The 2,169-nt window shown below is 43.4% G+C and overlaps 1 protein-coding gene across 1 annotated transcript in view; it reads left to right on the forward strand.

Annotated features, from left to right (window-relative positions):
* Positions 1-655: 655 nt before the first annotated feature.
* BTG1 (BTG anti-proliferation factor 1) overlaps positions 656-2,169 on the forward strand; it is a 5,725-nt gene continuing 4,211 nt past the window's right edge. The window contains exon 1 of the mRNA XM_006027066.3: positions 656-742. Coding sequence (XP_006027128.3) covers positions 656-742 — 87 coding nt within the window. The remainder of the gene's footprint in view (positions 743-2,169) is intronic.

A 2,169-nucleotide genomic window follows, 5' to 3' on the forward strand; every position in this document is an offset into this window, starting at 1 on the left:
GCAAAAGAAATGCACCATGCAAAGAAGGCTACAAACGGCGGGAAATACTCTTTTGCATGCGGGTTCTCCTATTGCAGCAGAAAACTCCACCGTGCAAAGTAGCTGTAATTTGGCGGGAACATAATTTAGCAGTGCCGAAGCGCGCACAAACAAAAACTCACAACTTTGGGTTGTGACAATACTCACTACCTTGCACCCATGCCTATGCTAAAGTCTTTACATATGAGGACTACCAAGGGTAGCAGTGTAACTGGGTGTGAGGGGGAGATGACCAGGGTAGCAGCCCTGGTTGCCACCTTTCAGAAGGCGTGCAAAAATGGCATGTATCACAATTGGTAGCTGGCTATGCCACCACCGTCGGCAGTGTAACCGCTCCATGCACTGCTGCTGTCATAGGTGGTGTGTGGAGGGGCACATTTCCCTCCAGATTTCTGCACCAGTGGTGGGGCACGGGGCTCCAGCCTGGCTAGAGCCAGGACCCAGCAGCAGCGGGGATGGGGGTGGCTGCAGTGTGATTTCTGTGCTGATGGCGGCGTATGGGGCTGCGGCCTGGTCAGAGCCAGCACCCAGGAGCAGCGGCATGGAGTTGTGCCCCACACTGTCAACACTTATGCGTCATCTACGGTTGCTGCCCAGGGTTCGGAGCTGCCCTGTTATGCCTCTAGATAAAGGAGGAGGAGATAGCTGGAAAAGGATCACAGAAAGGAAGAAGAATTGCACATTCCCAGAAGTGCCTGGACTTGTAAGGAGCTCAGAGCAACAGTAGTGCAGCAAGCAAGTACCGTGGGCATAGACACAGCAAGCTAGGTCTACCAAGCCTAACTCTAACTCAGACCTAGACAAGGGCCAGTGATTCACATTTAAAGAACTTTAAACGATGAGATCACTGCAGCTCTTCATAGGTGATATCACCTCAGTAGTTCATTGCAAATAAATATAGCGTTTTTGTACAATTAGTTAAAAAACTGGGGATTCCAAAAACACATACACACCAAAAATTCGTTTATGACTGTTGCTACACAATTCTGTTCTATGAATAGCCCAACAGAAACTAGAAGAGTACCACTAATCAGTTCCTCTTTCAAAACCTTTGTTATCTTTACCACCCATATTCTCCATAACTCTGGTCTTATGCTTAAAAACAGAACAAGAACAAATGAACACTGACACTTCCCCCCTATACAGCCATAACTTGCTTGTAAATGCAATATATCATCACACACACAAAGAGTACAATCCCATATTATCTATAGACAAATTAACTACTACACTTAGGGTAATAATATAGCTTCCATAACATGCATTTTATGCTAGAAAGAATATCTTGTGACTGTTTGCAATCTAACATCCTATTTAAATGACACTATTTTTATGTATCTGTAGTGAACTATGACATTAAATATCAAAACATTGAAACATATAACCCATAAACAAAGTTTGTTCCAAACATGTGTTTATATTCCCTGAGCAGGCACTCCTTTGTTCATCATTAATACACACATCTCTGTTCATGTGCTGAATCTATACTCCATATATTACCAGTACGTATGTGTAAGGAGACCTCTCACTCTTTCTCTCTCTCTCTCTGCTCATCTATTGAATCTATACTCCATATAGTACCAGTATGTATATGTAAGCAGACCTCTCTCTCTCTGTCTCTCTCTCCCAGCTTCTGTGTTCATGTATTGAATCTATACTCCATATATTATTACCTGTATGTATGTGTAAGTAGACCGCCTCCTCTAGCTCTCTCTTCCTCTTACCTCCCTCTGTGTTCATGTACTCAATCTATACTCCATATATTACTGGTATGTATGTATAAGGAGACCTCTCTCTCTCTCTTTCTGTGTGTGTGTACATATATTGAATCTATGCTCCATATATTACCAGTTTATATATGTAAGCAGACCTCTCACACTCTCGCTTCCTCCCTCTCTGTTCATGTACTGAATCTATACTCCATCTATTTCCAGTTGTGTGTGTAAGTAGACCCCCTCCATACACTTTTCCTCTCTCCCTCCCTCTGCGTTCATGTATTGAAACTATACTCCACATATTAGTGGTATGCATGTGTAAGTAGACCTTTTTCTCCTCCCCCCCTTCCCTCTATACACAAAGAGCCCTGTGTAGCTATACTGAATCCAGGTGGGCTGTGTTTATATTTCCCTT

Source organism: Alligator sinensis, unplaced genomic scaffold, assembly GCF_000455745.1.
Source record: "Alligator sinensis unplaced genomic scaffold, ASM45574v1 scaffold141_1, whole genome shotgun sequence".
Classification (NCBI taxonomy): domain Eukaryota; kingdom Metazoa; phylum Chordata; order Crocodylia; family Alligatoridae; genus Alligator; species Alligator sinensis.